This window comes from Lytechinus variegatus, chromosome 12 (assembly GCF_018143015.1).
Source record: "Lytechinus variegatus isolate NC3 chromosome 12, Lvar_3.0, whole genome shotgun sequence".
NCBI classification, from domain to species: domain Eukaryota; kingdom Metazoa; phylum Echinodermata; class Echinoidea; order Temnopleuroida; family Toxopneustidae; genus Lytechinus; species Lytechinus variegatus.
In genome coordinates this window covers 32373435-32390149 of record NC_054751.1, presented here as the reverse complement: position 1 = coordinate 32390149, position 16715 = coordinate 32373435, and the positions used below count along the sequence as shown (strand labels likewise).

At 35.3% G+C, this 16715-nt stretch overlaps 2 protein-coding genes across 2 annotated transcripts in view; both read right to left on the bottom strand.

Moving 5' to 3' along the window:
* The window catches only part of LOC121425519 (metal transporter CNNM2-like), a 29693-nt gene extending 20310 nt beyond the window's left edge, over window positions 1-9383 (bottom strand). The window contains exons 1-3 of the mRNA XM_041621596.1: window positions 9331-9383; window positions 7249-9220; window positions 5157-5300 (exon numbers count right to left, since the gene is read on the bottom strand). Coding sequence (XP_041477530.1) covers window positions 5157-5300; window positions 7249-8599 — 1495 coding nt within the window. The 5' untranslated portion in view covers window positions 8600-9220; window positions 9331-9383. The remainder of the gene's footprint in view (window positions 1-5156; window positions 5301-7248; window positions 9221-9330) is intronic.
* A 2845-nt stretch (window positions 9384-12228) lies between these two features.
* Window positions 12229-14376, bottom strand: LOC121425521 (EF-hand calcium-binding domain-containing protein 9-like). The gene is made up of 3 exons (XM_041621598.1): window positions 14234-14376; window positions 13683-13859; window positions 12229-12544 (listed from the first exon to the last, which is right to left on the bottom strand). The coding sequence occupies exons 1-3, from the start codon at window positions 14351-14353 to the stop codon at window positions 12353-12355; spliced, it is 489 nt and encodes a 162-aa protein (XP_041477532.1). The 5' UTR covers window positions 14354-14376; the 3' UTR covers window positions 12229-12352.
* Between the last annotated feature and the right edge of the window lie 2339 nt (window positions 14377-16715).

The window sequence follows — 16715 nt, the reverse complement described above, 5'->3', positions numbered from 1 at the left end:
GGTTTATGATATTTAAAAAACTTTCAAATGTCTGATTTTAACGATATTCATTAAATAATATTTCTTTTCGTTGGCTTTCAAGAGGGAAGAATACCTTTAAAGTGGTTCGTATTTTAGATCAGGCAAGTACAACAAGTGTAACAAGTATTGCTAAATTTCCACTGAATATTTACCAATTTCTTTTTAATATCATTGAGTGCAGTGTGAACATGGAATTTTACATTGATGTATCTTGCTCCATGTTTTAAAGGCCAAAAAGATCAACGTCATATTGCTGTATGCATTCCATAAAAAGATTCAAGATCAAACAGGGGAGCATTTCATGAAAGCTCTGGCTGTGATTTTTACCAGCAATAAATCCTTGTATCTGATTGGCCAAGAGAAAATCACTGAAGAAACTTTCCATGAAAAACTCCCCTTGAGCCTCTTGAAGGTAATCCAGAGATTGCAGCCATCTTTATGAAACAAAACAAGTATGGAAGTGATTCACTGTCCTATGCAGGAAAAAGGATTGAAGGAAATGAAATATTTATTGACCTAATTAGTGAGAAAGGGTGTTAAATAAGGATGTGCACATCCTTACACATGCACTGTAAAAATGTAGTTTATATTGACAAGAAAAATCCACATTGCATTTACACTGTATCGTGGGGTCCATGGTGTACATACTGTATAAACATAACAATTTCAATAAGTACTGTCATAATCACAGGTCAGGAAAATATCAACTCATGTTTCCTTCGTTTTTCTTTTCTTTCGGCGTCTCCTTCAATTTCAATATACACTTGGCAAGAAAATACTATTCTTCTATAAAAAGGTCAAATCCATTGTTTGAAGAGAATAAAAACCGTGGATCTAAATTTATCTGTTCCATCCCTCCACTTTCTTGAATACACTACTTACTTACATGTACATGTTCAGACCAGGAGTTGGAAAGTATAAAAACGTTTCCTGGAATTAGACGGGGCAAACAGATAAAGGCCTCCAATCATTTTCTTTTTGAGATGAAAGCTAGTTTACTGGAAATCTGTTCAGGAAACCAGCTTGGAATATCACTTTGTTAGTGTTCCAATTTGATCACCTGAAAGTGGTTTTCAAAACCACTTCACATAAATCAGTCTTGTTACTATGGGAACACTCTCAGAGGGGGACATGTTTCGCACAAAATTTGAAACCGCAGCGTGAGCATTCCACATACTGTACAGTGTGTGGAGTAGCGCAGTCAAAATACGAGAAGATTGCTTCCAGAAGAACGGTTGTGTCCTCACACTAAAACCCGGTCGGGTGATACGAAGGTGCAACTTGTGCACACTTGCCCTTTCACTTGCTTTGATTCCTTTTTAAGCGAGTTACGATACATGTATATATCGATATATATATTTTGGAGATCAGAAAGCAATTTCAACTATGATGAAAATAATGCACCATACAACTTACATTCCGTTTACAACGGAAAGGTTGATCTTCATGCTGAGCTTGAGCGATTAAAATGACGTCACTCACGTGCACGTCAACTATGATTCAAGAAAAACGCAAAATGGATGTGGCAAGGTTCTCGATTCTGATAGTGGACGTGTGTGAGGACCTGAGGCATATGGCAGGGCAAAAAATGACATCATCTCGTACCAGTCATCTATGTCGATGTACGTTTCTAAAAGTACTCTATCTTTGTTTGGGTCATCAGCTGGTAACATTACTACATGTATGTGGTGTGATTCAACAGGCACTGAATGACCAAGAGCAGATACATGTAATGATTCAAATGCTAGTTTGAATTTAAATTTTAAATTATATCTTGAAAAAAAAATCCCTTGACTCTCCAATGACTGTAGTGACCAAGGGTGGATGACTCAAAAACTATTCTTAATTTAAAGAATATCTTGTAAAAAAAAAATCCCTTGACTTCCGGAAGAAATGGACAATTCCCTGACTTTCCAGAATTTCCCTGATCTGAATGAACCCTGTGTCAGAGCTTTTACACTACTAGTAAGGTATGTAAAAATGTTGTAACTCGGGATTCTAAAATCATGCAGGATAAAATGGCAATTAGGTAATGGTCATATTAGGATTAGATATGAAAGTCTGAAAGGCTTTAAGGGGAAGTTCATCAAGAACCAAGTTGGTTTTAATAAAATTAAAACTAGAAAAAATATTGGTGAAAGTTTGATGAAAATCCATGTCTTTTAATAAAGAGAGTTACATGTATGAATTTTAAAATTTTCAACGTGATGTCACATTGATGTACATTTATCAAATCCTGCAAATTGCGTGTTTCTAACAAGACATGATAAATACAAATACTTTTCTAAGTAGAAGGGGGTATGAAATGATGTGCCTATTGATCTATTCACCTAAAAAATACAACAATTTTTAATTATTTTTCAATTATGCATTTGGAAATTCCATGTATAAAAACATATGGTCGCATGTCATAAGGTGGTCCAATTTCGCGAACAGGGTAAAAATGGTCAAAAATTTTATTTTTTTATATGTTATAGCTATTACCATTCTCTAAATAATGAAAAAGTTTTAAGTCTCGACTACCTTTATTTCTCCTTAAAATGACTAATTAACAGCTAATTATTACATAGACATCAATGTAAATGTGAATTTTGAAATGTGTTTTTCTCAAATTGGACCTGCTGCACATAAAATGGTGTCAAAAGTTAATGCAACATCGGATCACCCTAGTACATGTAAATTGCAGTTATAATCTTGAAACATCAATAATTAAATCTGTACAAAAAATTGAATAATTATCTATTATTGTATGCCTATACTAATAAATTGTATTTATACTTTTAATTATACTAATTAATTAACAGTATTTATTACAGTATGAATTAATTAACAGTATTTATAACAGTATAAATAAACATTTTAATTATACTAATTAATTAACAGTATTTATTACAGTATAAATTAATTAACAGTATTTATAACAGTATAAATGAAAATTTTAATTATACTAATTAATTAACAGTATTGAATTTCACATTTTTGCCCCCAAAATACCTGTCACTGTATTTATATGCTTGGCAAAACAACAACATCATGGGTAGAAATGTTTGTTGCAATGATACACAACATTTGTGCTAAAAATTGAGATTACAAATTAGATAATTAACCAAATCTCTCCGGTTTACTAATTGATTAGGTTGCAGATCAGAGCTGACATACACATGTATTCAATTGCTGCATATTTTCAAAATTGTCAAATTTTTATGACATTTAGTTGTTCCCTGCTTTAAAACACCCAGAAATATGAGGATAACAGTCATATTACAGATTATAGTAAGTTGTTAATTAGGTTTAATTAATATTTTATCATTTACCGCATCCACCGGCTCCGCATCCACCGGCTCCACCACCCCTGTTACTTCAAACTTAATGTGCTATATTGTATTGATCTAATTCATAGTAATATATTTAGCCTATAGTTCTAGCTTCAAAATGAGATATTACTCAATAAATTTGGTCAAGATGCTGTGATGTAGCAACAATTTATCCATGGCACAGTGTGGAAAATTGTTCATACGCCACCCTTTTTGCATACCCAACTTATGAAATGCGACCATATATCACAATAGAAAAGCTGCTTGTCTGTGATGACACAAAATCAAAACTTGAAAAATTCATCATTCTTGACAGACATTTTTCTTTGATTCTTCTGCTTAAAACCAACTTTGTCCGGGTGAATTCCCCCTTTGATAATGAGCATTATAATGGTCAGCGTGAAAAATATGAGGACAAATTAGTCCCCAAATTATAGAAAATAACCCAAACTAGCTGGAAAACACATGCAGACATGTACTAACCATGGGTACAAATTGCAGGCCTGACTCTGCATCTCATGTGATTGTGAGTGACTGTATGTACATGAACATGTACCTGCACATACATGTATGCATACAGATCTGAAGCCTTAATTTTCTTTCAAAAAATGTGCATACATGTATGAATAATGACCTCTATGACGTAAATGTGTATGGATTCTGAACAGGCAGTCAAATTCATCAGTGTAAATCAGTGAATACTAATTGTCACTTTTCCCCGGACGATGCCAATGTTTTGAGGCCTAATTCAATTTCACATGTGCCATACCATCTCCAACAATATGAGAGGGGTTTGAACTTGGCAGGGGGATGGGGAATGTACATGTGCACTCTTCATGTTTATTGCATTTTGTTTGGTTTTCGCTTTCACTTGAGCACTTCAATAACCTGATTGACATGGGCCATAGAGGATGGGGTCAAAGATCTGGACATTGCCACGGTCAATTCCACTGTACGGAACTTACACATTTAAGTAGACATGGGTCTCGCTATGTTGAATAGTATTTTGTAATTGGTTGATTTTCACAATTACAGTCTGCCAATACCATGCAATAGTTTTTTTTCCCCCCAAAAAAAATTGTTTTCTCTCTCTTAATCATTTCTGTATTGAATTCTATTGCCCTGCATTTTCTTGTTTTAAAGGGAAGTATCCTGGGCGTATGTTCTATTCCTTTTACATGGATGTGCAGATTTGCAAATAGAGTGATCTAAAAAGAAAAATCACATACCCGTATTTACATGTACATGTAGGTGAGCTAACTGCAAAAATAGTAATTTGCAAGTGTAAACATTTTTATGAAGCTCCAAATACTTATTAACAGAAAAGTGATTTCTATAAAAAAAGACAAATCAAGTGAATGCTGAGGAGAGGATAATATGTAGCTATCAAGTTGCACATATTTTTTCTCTTCAGCTTTACATACAAAGTATTTATATTCTTAAAGCATAAAAACCTGAATGATAAACATGCACCATGTACATGTACATGCATTTGATGAAAATGGAAACAGAAGAAAAGTTTATAAAACAAACTTAGAGAAGAGATTTCTAGTTTATGAGAAGAAAACACATTGAACTGATATGTAAAAAGCTGTGAGCTCAAACAGTTTTAGTTCAAAGCAATTGGCATTAAAAGGCTGAGAATCACTAGGCTATATTGCCATGGAAACCAAACAGTAAACAATGACATCATAGGTGAAAAGTTTCAAGAAAAGGTGCTCTGGCCCCTGGACAGTGAAACATAAAGTACCTTCAGGACATTTTAGATTTATATGCCAATATTAAAGATGGACAAATAAATGAATTGAAAGCAATACTCACAATAAATATCTGTCTCATCCACAATCTCTGATTGGATAATTTCTTCTATGACATCTTCCAAAGTAACCAATCCCAGCACTTCATAGAATGGGTCTCCTTCTCCTTCACTGTTCACCTGGTTTACTATCGCCATGTGGGCTTGACCTACAGGTAGGATAGAATCATCAAAGATCAAGGAAAAAAATAATTAGTGGCCTACAGCTACAGAAGAGAAATTCCAAACAAATATCCATTGTGACTACATAATCAACATTGAAAAATGTAATTAAAAAAAACCCCATTTTTTTTCAATAAAATAATAAATGCAGTTACTCTTTTGTACATACATTAGAAATGTATGTTTTCTGAGACCTTCTCTATATTTTTAGATAAATTCAAGATATTTAAGTCAGATTCAATCAAAGCCTTGATATCAAAATAAAACCTCAGAACCATTGATTTTCCTCACAATAACATTGAGGTTCAGGTTCATTTAATGTACATTTCAAATATCATTTCATAAAAATATAGTCAAGCCTGCAACAATAAATTAATCAGAAACCATGGCAATAAAACAAATGTTTTAAAAATCAAACAGGGAGGTCTGTCTATTATTAGACCAGGTTCCATGTCTCCCTGGCCTACACAGGTTTCCCTTTTTCTTGACTTGTCAACTGCCTAGTGACGTCAACTGACACAAGATCACATCATCTGTGACATGTCATTTGCTTCACAGACAGCCATTTTGAAATCTCTTTGTTCCCACTCTAATCTTATAAGGAAGAGAACATTATGGTTTCTTGGCTCAGAAATCAAAGCTCTGGAAACTTCATAGTGATCTCACAAAGTCAAAAGCCTACATGTAATGAACAGTAAGACATACACAAGTATGTTATTGTACATACAGTAGAAATAAAATAAGATTACAAATCATATCCCTCAGGACCCTCCCTGCTTTGTACATTCATCACTACAATTATATTCTATAATTCATCAAGCATTACATCATGACAATTATTAATAGATTCATAACTGTATTAGCACTATTTGCTTTGGGATCCAGTACAGTTTCCAATACAACTAATTCCAAACTACATGTATGTACAATGCAACATCCAATGTCTGTATTAAGTCTTTTAATACCAAGTGCTCAATATCGACACTGGTCAGATGGTCAAAGACAAGTAAAATATCTACCCAGTCAGTGAATTTTTCATAGTCTGGCCAACTTTGCTAACCAGACATGACCAGTAAACCATCATATTGCATTTCAAATATTTTGAATGGGATAATATTAATTTGATAATGAAATTTGAGGTTGGACTATCAAAAGGTAAAACTGGTCAACTACTGGTCTGTTGGACCATCTGTTAGTCAGTCTACATGTAGGCCTACATATGGACATGCACTCTTCAAATTGCCAATTTGATTTTCTAGTGATCCCATTTAAAACATTTATCTTTCTTCAAAATAGAAAATGTCTGCTTCAGCATATAAGAATAAAATAATCACAATTGATTGAGTAAATGCCCTAAAAATAACAGAGTTTAAAAGGAGCCGAGCGTACATGTAGCTCTAAAAATGAAAGATTAAGTATCTATCTTAATATTCATTTCCTGGTCACTCAGATTTTTTTCAAACTTTTACCATTCTGGTTTCAATACTATTCCCCTGAACATAAAAAAGGATTACTGAGGATTCCCTGTCTTCAAACAAAAAAAAAGAATTTAGCTACATCTTGAGCAAGAAGTGAACTGCAAATGAGGTTAAAATGTACAGTACATGTATCTCATTTGATATCATTTGACATTTCTGTTTCTAACAGATCAAGTCAAGCAAATTCCTACTGTTGACAATACCATGGCATGCATGGTTGATGATATCTGACAATGGTCCCCTTTTCAAGACACCTTACCAAAACTTAGGGCCACTTCTTTCACACAGGAATCCCACATGCTCTCATTACCATTCTTCCCATTGAAACAATGGGGGATGTGGGATTTCAGCTCTGAAATGACGCATCTAGAGCCTTCATAGCGAGATTCCTGCTAAAAGATTTTAGAGCAAAGACTTGGGTAAGTTGCCTAAAAAATCTTAATCATTCTATACCAACCTTTCTTAAATTCTTGGAGCATGAGATCTAGAGTTGTGTCTTCAAAAACAAAGTTTATGGGATGCTGGTAGAACTTAATCACAGTTTTGAGAGGTGTGCAGTCATCAGGATCTACAAAGGCTAGGTCTTTGACAAACAGAATGGCAATGATGTTATCCCTCGTTCCACTATAGACAGGTATCCTAGTGAAGCCTTTATGCATGATGGCTGTCACAGTATTGAAGTCCAATATGGCTTCTTCATCCAGCATAAAGCAGTCATCAAGTGGAGTCATCACATCCTTCACACATTTCTTTCTGAGCTCTAAAGCGCCGGAAATGATGTTCACCTCTTCTTTTGCAAGATCATTGTATTCGTCTGTCACTCGCAGCAGTTCTAATAAGCGAACTCGATCATATACAGCACCAATCTCCTTTCCCAAGATCAGGTCTAGGATTTTACTGATCGGATATGAAACGATGAAAGTTAATACCATGAAGAAGCGAGTTAGGTAGATGGTATTTGCGCCAACAGCTAAGCCATGTCGGGAACATATCGCTTGAGGAATAATCTCACCAAATATAACAATGCCTGCTGTTGCACCCAGGACTGCCCAGATCCCTGATGAAAGATCATCAAGCAGAACAGTTAGAGTGGTGTTGACAAGGACATTACCCAGAAGCAACGAACATAAGAGATAGTTGCCCATCTTCCGGATTGGAGTGATAAGCTTTGCATACTTCTTCTCTTTTCTGGATCCAGCATTCTGTAGAATCTGAAGTTCCACAGGATCAAGTGCCATCAGACCAAGGTTCAGACCACTGAACAACCCAGATAAAGTGAGCAGGATCACAATGAAAATGATCTGGAGCCATAGTGGTAGCAATCGCTTCGGGGCAGCTGTCGTTAGAATCGTCAACCACTGATCCGTACCTTGATGTAACCATTTCCCATCAGACTGCTGAAGGCATATGTAGTAAACAGTATCCACTCCATCCAATGTAATATCTATGCTTCCTGTATGCAACAAGCTTGTATCACCAGTAGTATTGCTACCACCACTCACTTCATCAACAGGAACAGTGTCTTCTCGCTGGAAAGATTCATCACAGACCGTTCCCCGGACAGCTTCTTCTCTAGTTAACCAAACCATGGTATGGTCATCGAAATGGCTTCCAACGAGTATCACAGTTCCAGGTGTACCCTGTATGATTTCAATCCCTCCTCCCTCCCCTACGATTACACCATTCCCTCTAACCAACGCATTCAATGATGAAATTTCACCAAGACAACAGACTATAGAATTGCTAATCATAATAATAAACACTAGATCTATAGCAAAATATTGAAACGTCCTGAAATGAAAAGCCATTTTGTTAAATCCTTTTGTAAACAATATTGTTTAGTAAATCATTAGCGGTAATACGTATCAGTCTGTTAATTGTTGTGACAAACCAAGTAGATCTATGCAGTCTTCTTCTTTTTTTCAGTATCCTTGATCGAATTCTCTATTCTGCCGCTCAACGTCTAATAAATGATCCAACATCCACACCCACGTCCGGCCAAGTCGAAGACAACGATGATCACAAAATCACAATTGAATCGAATAATGCCAATATTTATTTTTATAATGGAGAAGCTGAAATTGGCATTGTCATTGACGAAATTCAGTTAGTCTTCTTACTTCAAATAATTACAAAATCAAAATCAATGTCCTTGTCAAATTTTCCTAATCAATCCTCACAAGTATGTCGCACACATATCTACTTCCAATCTAATGCCACGAGTGTCACACAGGCTGTGGCAGTGATGTGCAGTGTCACGTCAGTGAGCTCACGAACGAACAAGTCATCATTTACGTTCATTCTACGTACGTAAAGACGGCAAAAGGAAGGCGGGGCCCTATCGGGGAAGGCGATCTTACCAAACCGCAGGATTACGTGAACGTCCTTACAAGAAACGAATCTCCTTCACCTATAAAGCTGCGGTTTCTCTGATAAATAGGAAATGGATCATATTAATATTCAACCTCTTAGAAGTTCTCCTTGTAACTCTACAATCTGAAAACTGGATCAACTTGGACATAAAAAGTAGTGTTTTCACCAAGACTTTTCCACTGATCGTGTCACTGTTTGTTGACGTTTACTGTTGGTGGCCGGTGAGGGCGTGTCGATATTTTACATTTCGATCATCATCAGATCAGCTTCGGTATGATATCATCCCCAAGCCAGCATCATCACCGCCATTATCGTCACCATTATCAACATCATAATCATCATTGTCGTCGTCATCATCATCATTAAAATAATAATATATATATATATTTTTTTACCTCCCAGCTTACAACTTGCCTGCCGACCTGTTTCCGCACCTGCCATGCTCCTCTTTGCACCTCCAATAATTGTACCTGCACCCCCCTCTCTCCCTACATTTGCCTCTCTGTTCCTCCCTCATAATCACAATTATTGTAACCATGTTGTTATTTTGTTTATTATTGTTATTATAATTTATTCTAATTTGGTTCACTCTTTCGTTGTTACCTTCGATATTTTGTATAGCCTCCTTTTAAACTGTATTCCGTCTCTCCTTTATACTATAGTTTTGTAATATACGTATTGAAACTAAGTCTTGCCTCCCATACAAGCTTCGCTTTTCTTGGCAAGCCCCTCCGTTCTGTTTTATATAGTTATTATAGTCAAAGTTACTTTAGTTTGCATTAGTTCTGATTGTTTATACCTTATTTCGATTGATGTTGTACTTTAAATTTGACTATGTATTGTTTGATTTTGTTGTGCTTTGTGAACGGAAAATGAATAAATCTTAGATTATAATTTTCGATTCTTAAGCTTCTTAGGAATAAGCAGAAAATAGTGGCATGACCAATTTGTATTTTACTAGTACTCTGATGTTGTCACTATTAATTGTCGATTCAACGTCACCTCATCGTGATAATCTTTATTTCTATTATGTTTCTCGTCATCATCACTATCGAGATCATAAGTTCGAGAACATCAGTATCGTCATCATTAACAAAATATTATCACCGCCATCACCATCATAATTATTTGCATGCTCATTTGGCTTTTCCATCAGAAGCAGAATTTCATTGCCATTTTTACCATCATCATCACCATCATCGCCATCATCATCATCATCATCATGATCAATATCATCATCACCACGACCATCATCATCATGATCACGATGATGATCATGATCATCATCATCAGTGATCATCATTATCATGATCATTATCACCATCATCATCATCATGACCATCATGATCATCATTATCATCATGATCATCATCATCACCACCATCATCATTATCATCATTATCATCATTATCATTATCATCATTATCATCATCATCGTCATCATCATCACCACCACGATCATTATCATCATCGTCATCATCATCATCTTCATCATCATCATCATCATCATCATCATCATCATTATCATCATCATCATCATTATCATAATCATCATCATCATCATTATCATCATCATCATCATCACCACCATCATCATTATCATCATCATCTTCATCATCATCTTCATCTTTATCATCATCATCATCATCCATCCATTCATCCATATATCCATTCATCCATTCCCATAATCATTACTGTGTTTATATCATTTACGCTTGGGCCTTATTAATAGGACATATTTTTGTATTTTTTCAATATAAATGCCTTAACAGTCTCCATGTGCAACCACCTAAAGAAGTCTAGGCAATGTTTTAATGTATTTGTTCAATGATTAATATTTTAAACTGTGTTATCTATTGTAGGCTTATAATGGATATGAAAAGTACCATGACGCCGCCTCGTTCGATAAAAAAGATGACAAACTACATTTTTGCACCCACCCACATAAAAAATATCCGATGAAACAATCGTTCCTATACAATTTCACTAGTTTGATCGGTTTATCATTTTCTGTCTATCATTATAAACCTTCTCTCAGTATGTTGCCATTGTCACTTCAGTGCCCCATCTTAATTGAAATTTAATTTAATTACATTTCGAAAATGTGTAGAACTTAAGGTATTCTCGCATTTCATTCACATTCATTATTAAAAACAGAATCTTTCTACTCATGCTAGACGATTCCTTGTGATTTTTTATCACATGCATGGTTGGGCAAAAGAATCATTTCCTTTACAGACCACTGTACAAAATTCTAAATTCCAAAGGGTAGCGGGGCACCGCCTCCCCCTAGGCCACAATGTTTTTCCTGGTTACAGCCCACCTGAGTAGGGACGGGATACTCAAAATACTAGTTATACAAGAAGGGGCAGGGGAAGATTTAGAGTTCAATCGGTCATCATGGTCATGTTTGTCATTAAATTTTGTGGAAGACGGATTATACGCCTATCCCGATTTCGTTGTTATTAATTTGAATCATAATTTATGCATGGAAATTATACAAAGATTTTAAAGGGAAAGTCCACCCCAACCAAAAATGATTACTTGAAAAAAATCAATCAAGCTGAACACTGAAAATTTCATCAATATTGGATGAAAAATATACAAATTATGACATTGCAAAGTTTCGCTTGCTTTTAAAAAAAAGTTGTTAAATGCACAACTCAGTGATATGCAAGTGAGATCGTCAATGATATTAACTGACTGTTTCTTTACTGATTATTATTTAATATATGAAACATTTTAATTTTCTCCTGATTGTCATGTGAAACAAAAATTATACCCCCAGAACATGTGAAATATCCATTGTTTGAACAATCAGTGGTTCAATCAAGATGGTCCTTATTGTCAAATCCGTAAAAATTGAAATATCGTGTATATTGAAAAAAACAAAAGTTAGTTACGTCATTGACACTCATTGCATAGTTGTGCACATACCTGTTTATTGAAAAACAAGCAAAACTTTAAAATGTCATAACTTTCTTATTTTGTATCCAATTTTGATAAAATTTTCATTTGCTTTATTATTGATTATTTAAACTTTTCTTTCTGGGGTGGACTTAACCGTTCATTATACATTCTTCTTCCAATCTTTGGTTTCCCTCTGTAATAACATTGGAGCTCTCATTTGGTCTATTCAATGTTTGCGTCTCCTTTCTTTAAATAACTTGCTCATGAACTTGGTCGAGTCACAAGATATTACATGTACAAGATGTTCGGATATACGCCCAGGTTCCGCCCCCTAGAGCCAGACGTTTTAAAGCCTTTGCTTCTCGTCTCCTTTTTTGACGTTCCTGCTCTTCCCGTTTTTGACGATCAATCTCGTTCTGTCGATCAATGCAAGCCATAGCAAACATCTTAAATTCTTTGTAGTCGAGTTCCTGGTAAAAAAAATGAGCAAATAAAACTATACAGTCGATGAAAAAAAACAAGAAAACCATAATATATTGTCATTTTATGAGTTCTGGCAACCGTTGAAAGTTCCGTGGAACTGTCGATTTTCGGATTATGATTGGACGTTTAGCATTGTTGCCATGGTAGTTACTACTGGATGGCGAAGTTTCCATAGTGCAACGGCCTTTCAATTATATTACCAATTTGAATTTCATAGGAATATTGCCGCCCAAAATAATTTCATGTGACACATAGGCCCCTACCTATATTTCCAAATTTTATGAGCGGTATTAAGCCTATAAGGGGCATACAATGTAAGATGATGCTTACAATAACTACAAGAGCAAAATGGGGACAAAAGGAAGGAGAAAAGTACGGCAACATCCAAAACAAAAAAAGTAACAGATACAAAAAAAGTACTATGAAAATGAAAATGGACAAAATGGACAAAAGGAAGGAGAAAAGTACGGCAACATCCAAAACAAAAAAGTAACAGATACAAAAAAGTACTATGAAAATGAAAATGGAGGAAGGGGGGAGAATTAATAAGCGGAGATAAATCATTTAGTAATTATTGCCCTTTATTATCTACAATAATCATCATGAATTTACTACTGCAGATGAAAAAAAAAATCGATATTACCTATATACCCAGTTGTTGTGTGTCCGGACGATCAATTTTAGAAAGTCATTTGGAAAAATATACAGGCAAAGTTTCATCAATTTTTAGTCCAAAACGTTCGGAAATATTATAGAGAACAAAATAGAAGATGATTACAACTATTGAGTTCATATTTTTAGTGTAATCCAATGACAAAAAAGAAGGCTTCAAAAATAAAAAGTGTCCGGACACCCGACCCCCCAGGCTACTTTAAAAAGTACACGAAGACCATAAAAGCCTTCTGATAGCCCAGCCCTCCACCCCCCCCCCCATTCCAGAAACACCCAAAACGAATCATCATCTGGGGTCTGTTGCATAAAAATCTTTACCTGAGAAAACTCTGGTAAAAACAACCTGAGTTTTTTCAGGTAAAAAGTTTTATGCAACGGGCCCCAGGTAAGCAATGATTTGTTTTATTGTTTACTAGTATGTAAAGCTAGAAATCGTCAAAATATGATATGAACCTGATCGCCAGATATGTCAAAGTCGGTGAAGATCTGTTTGACGGCATCACCATAGAAATTAAAGAGGAACCCAAAGGCAGAGAACTCTTGAGCTGAAATGCTTTGTGATCCGTCCTCGTCTAGGAGTTCGAAGACGGTTCGGGAATGACGGTAAATAAACTGTTTCTCATCTTTGTCCTGTTAAAAAAAAATTGACAAACAGTGAAAGAAGAAAAAAAATTATAATTTTTTTAGTCAAAGTATATACAACATATCAAAATAGCGAGGGAAAGTCTGACTAGAAAGACATTGGTCTTATTTGAAAAACTGCAATAGGTCACCGTGAACATGAACTTTTCGATTAACAGATTAAGGAAGCTAAACATGCGAGTTTTTTTATGACAATTCCTTAAAATTCAATATTCTCACAATTTTTCATGTATATATAAATCCTCACAATTCAAAATTATTCGATGAAGTAATGAATTATCCAGTTTTGTAATTTGTTTACTCTGCTACAAAGTACAATAATGTATTTCCAGATTTCAGAAAAATTTTAAAGATTATGTTACCTTTAAAGAGATGAGAATGCAAGTCAGAAGGTAAAATTCGTCAAAATCAATTTTTCCAGAGCCATCAATATCAAGCATATCAAAGACACTATAGATCTGATTCCTTTTCAAATCTGTCATGGCTCCAAGAACCAAACAAAACTGGATGTCTGTAATCACAAGAATAAATATTAAAGCAATAAATGCGCTGCTGGCGTACAGTCGGGGGGGGGGGGTGGCATAGATTCCCGAATAGTTTCACGACCAGGGGGGAGGGGGAGACAAGGAAAGGAAAAGGGTTGAAAATTAATATTCTGACCAAAATTAAAAATTTGTATCATTCAAATTCAAAATTTTATTTCTTCGAATGGCGCAAAGATTTACATGTAGGCCTACGCCATTTTTGCCACCTCGGAATTTTTGGATCTAGATCTAGGCTAGATCAATTAATTTTTAGTTCATAAAAACTGTGTGTTACTCTAGATTCTTTTATGAAGCATATCCGACATTAATGACACTTCCTTTCCTGGGCTGAGGCTCACCCCTTCCTTGGCTTGAGCCCATGACCCCCCCCCCGCATTCAGCTAAATTCTATATTTTTTTTTAAATGATCGTCCGGACACACAACCTGTCCGGACACATCATGCAGATGAGACAACAATTTGAAGAAATTTGTAGGCACCATTTCACATATTGTTTAAAAAAAATTCATTTGCCAATATTGCATGTCATGGTTAGCTTTGTGAGCGTAAAGTCTTATGAAGGACCCACATTCCTACCATTTATAGATCCTTCTTCATGAACGTCAATCAGATCGAAATATTCCATCAGTGTGCGGACATTTTTCCCTGTCAACATGCTGTAGGTTCTGTCCAGATGGAGGTGTTGCAAAATACATGGTTTAATCCTCATTATTGCCACATGAAAACAAGATCAGGATGAATTTAGAAAACTCAATTTTCTGTATCGTGAATAGGCATCAGTCAGTTTGATGTTTTGATATTTTGTCTTTTATTATAATTATATGACATGACAGAGCCCGCGCATCCTAACAAGCGCAAATTAACATCGCGCATTATAACGCTTGAAAATGTGAGCGTATCTCTGTGGAGGGGCGCCCCGGGGACGACCGGCGGGGCGGTCGCCCTATGATTCTCAACTTTAGTTTAAAAATAAAGAGGGGCCGGGGAAAAAGAAAAAAAATTACATGAGAAAGAAAGCCATCAAAAGAGAGTCATGTCCATGGTTCTCGTTTTTTTTAACCTCTCAACAATTTGGGAGATATTACTGGCAAAATTACTGAAATTATTGTCCCACAAACTTTCCCGATGGGCCCAGTTCCTTATTCAGTATAGTTTTGAACACTCTGAGGGTTTTAGTTACTATACTCCGTGTGGCTTGACCGTGTAAGGGGGGGGGAGAGGGGGGAGGAGGAGAAGAGAGAGATGAAGAGGAAGAAGAGAGAGATGAAGAGAGATATGAAGAGGAAGAAGATGGGGAGAGAGATGAAGAGGAAGAGGAGGAAAGAAGAGAGAGGTGAAGAGGAAGAAGAAGAAAAAAAGGTCAAGGAGTAAGAAGAAGAAAAAGGACAAGGAGGAAGACGGACGAGGGGGAGGGAGAAGAATAACACAGCTCTTTCACTAAAACAGAAATCTCTGACTAAGCTTTGAATTTAAGGCTTATTTGTTATTTTTATATAAAAATCAAAATATTACATTTCAACAGGATTGTACTGACTGAGAAATGACAATGTAATTTTTAAATGTTGGAAGAAACCTCACATAACTATAAAGTATCATCTTTCTATATCCAAACATATAAAACATATCATATTTATATATAATATACATATATTCTTATTCAAATGTAAATATTTTCATTAATTTTACTTCTCCAAAGAAGACCATTGTATGAACACAATTATCAAAGAAAATGTACTGTGTACAAATTAATGTCCACTATTATGTCACCAGACTTGTTTCACTGATTCGACAGGTATGGTTTATCCATATATAGTGCTGCACTCAACCCAGGTGAAGTAAATGAGCATTGGATATGGTAGCTAAAGGTGTTGTAATAAAAGCTGCGTGCCCTTGGAAAGAATAATTTATTGATTAAATGGAAGTTGTATGAAACGTATGGCAAGTGATAGGCCCTAAAAACTAGATATTTAAAAGCATGTTACACAAAAACCTTGATAATTCCAGAAGACATTCCATGAGACTCGTCTATTAACCCATCATTAATGGTAAAATATAGGCCCTGTTAAAAACATTATGGAAATAATAGAATTCATTAGTCTGGGGGTCAAATAGTCACTTTCCATCCCCTTGCTGTTAATCTGATTTATCATATCCCTCCCCTGAATTAAACATACCTAAACTGAAAAGATGTCAGAATATACACATAATGAAAAAAAACTCATAATCATCTCCAACACCCAAGAAAATGAATATTTAACAAGAAAATACATAATTATATACCCCTTGACTTCATTGACAAA